This window comes from Tiliqua scincoides, chromosome 3 (genome assembly GCF_035046505.1).
Source record: "Tiliqua scincoides isolate rTilSci1 chromosome 3, rTilSci1.hap2, whole genome shotgun sequence".
Lineage (NCBI taxonomy): Eukaryota > Metazoa > Chordata > Lepidosauria > Squamata > Scincidae > Tiliqua > Tiliqua scincoides.
In genome coordinates this window covers 181,047,258-181,049,583 of record NC_089823.1, presented here as the reverse complement: position 1 = coordinate 181,049,583, position 2,326 = coordinate 181,047,258, and the positions used below count along the sequence as shown (strand labels likewise).

Genomic DNA, 2,326 nt, shown 5'->3' with positions numbered 1-2,326 from the left:
TTCCCAGCTTCCACCTTCCCCACCTATCACTCCAGTGGCTATGGCACTTTCGCCACTCCGTGCTTCAGCCTCTAAAAAAAATTAGAGACACCATCATCACGTTCTGGGCGATGATCAACGCAGCGTTCTGCCTCCCTCCATTCGTTTTACCCAGTATAATAATTTCATTGTCATCGATCGAATCTGCGGAATCGAAATCACAGGCTATTTTTTTGAAATATTTGTCGAATGTGCTGTTCCGAAAAAACACACACAAGAAAACACACAGGAAAAAAATAAAAACTGTTCCGTTTTGGAACCCCGGAACTGTGTCATGAAGCGAACTGAATTCGTTTTGCACGGAGGAGGAGTGTGTGAATTTAAACTCCGGCGGGCGTTTGGTCGTGTCGAATGTGCCGAAGGCGAAACGGCGTTCGGTTAAACGGAAAGAGCGCGCGCTGGCGCCCCCCCCCGAGGAGGCAGGCAAGATGGCGGCGGGCGGCGGCTTAGCCGGCCTACTGCCCGCCCAGACCCAGCTGGAGGACGCGCTGGAGGACGCGCTGACGCCGCAGCAGAAGGAGAACCTGGTCTACCAGTACCTGCGGAAGGTGGACGCCTGGGGGCGGGCCCTGCAGGTCCCCGAGTTCGGAGCGGGTGAGCTGAGCTCTCCAGGCGCTTCCTCCCCTCTGGCTGTTGAGGAGGCTGCAGTGCCCCCCAGAAGGAGGCTCATTGGACTCAGTGGCACTACTTCTGAGTAGGCAGGCAGAGGCTGGCCCTGTGGCCTGCCCTCTTCAAAGGGCGCTGCACCCTTGGCAGTGGAGGGCAAGAGTCAGTTTCTTGCCTAGAGCAGTGTTTCACATACTGTGGGTCGGGACCCATCTAGTGGGTCCCGACCCACTGTTGGAGAAATGCTGCTCTAGGCAACAAACTGGCTCTTTCCCTCCACTGACAAGGATACTACTATGTATATGCTTTCAACAATGACAGTCAATGGGACTTACTCCTGGGTAGGATTGCAGCCTAGGATTGTTAAACATTTTCCTGCTTGATGACATCACTTCCAGTCATGACATCACTTCCAATGGGTCCTGACAGATTCTCATTATAAAAACTGAGGCCAGCAGCTTTCCTCGTTTTTCATATCTAGAAAGAACTTTTGCCTTGGCTTTCAGATAGTATAAAGCAGTGCTTCAGAAGCTAAGAAAAGCCCCACTGGATCAGGCCAAAGGCCCATCTCGTCCAGCTTCCTGCATCTCGCACTGGCTCATCAGATGTCTCAGGAATCACCAGAGACCTGGATCCTGGTGCCCTCCCTTGCATCTGGCCTTCTGAGGTAGCCTGCTTCTAACACCAGGAGGTTGCACATACACATCACAGCTTGTAACCTATAATTGACTTTTCTTCTAAAAACCTGTTCAATCCACATTAAAGGCATCTAGGCTGTATGCCACTACCACATTTACTCAATTTACTGCACAATCTTATGCATATTTACTCAGAAGTAGGTCCCACTGTATTCAATAGAACTTACTCCCAGGAACATGTGTATAAGAACATAAGAACTTTGCTGGATCAGGCCAAAAGGCCATAAAATCCAGCTTCCTGCATCTCACAGAGGCCCACCAGATACCTCAGGGAGCACACAAAACACTCCTTTGCAACTGGCACTCTGAAGTAGCCTACCTCTAAAAGCAGGAGCTTGCACATAGTTATCATAACTTTTAGGCCATGATAGACTTTTCCTCCAGAAATTTGTCCAATCCCCTCTTAAAGGCATCTAGGCAAGATACCACTTCCTGTGGCAAGGAGTTCCACAGACTAATTACATACTGGGTAAAAAAATATTTTCTTTTGTTTGTCCTAACACTCCCAGCACTCAATTCTGAGGTAGCCTACTTCTAAAATTAGGAGGTTGCACTCACATCATGGCTTGTAACCCGTGATGGACTTTTCCTCCAGAAAACTGTCCAATCCCCTTTTAAAGGCAACCAGGTCAGATGCCATCGCCACATCCTGTGGCAAGGAGTTCTACAGACTGATTACATGCTGGGTTAAGAAATATTTTATTTTGTCTGTCTTAACTCTCCCAACACTCAATTTTAGTGGATGTCCCCTGGTTCTGGTGTGTGTGAGAGGGAAAAAAAAATCCCCCTATCCCAGGGCTTTTCAAACTGGGGCATCGGGATGCCCCAGCCTGTGGGCCCTGGCCTCTGCCCCCTTAAGGGGCAGGGCAGCCTGGAGGCAGGGAAGAGGCAGTGGTGTGATCCCCAGTATCACTCTGCCCAGGGGAGCTGCAGGGGGTTGGATGCACTTACCCAAGCCTCCTGCAGCCTCCCAGGGATGCGGA

General features: G+C 50.4%; 1 protein-coding gene across 1 annotated transcript in view; it reads left to right on the top strand.

Moving 5' to 3' along the window:
- Nucleotides 1–458: 458 nt before the first annotated feature.
- The window catches only part of NHLRC2 (NHL repeat containing 2), a 53,377-nt gene continuing 51,509 nt past the window's right edge, over nucleotides 459–2,326 (top strand). The window contains exon 1 of the mRNA XM_066620990.1: nucleotides 459–633. Coding sequence (XP_066477087.1) covers nucleotides 468–633 — 166 coding nt within the window. The 5' untranslated portion in view covers nucleotides 459–467. The remainder of the gene's footprint in view (nucleotides 634–2,326) is intronic.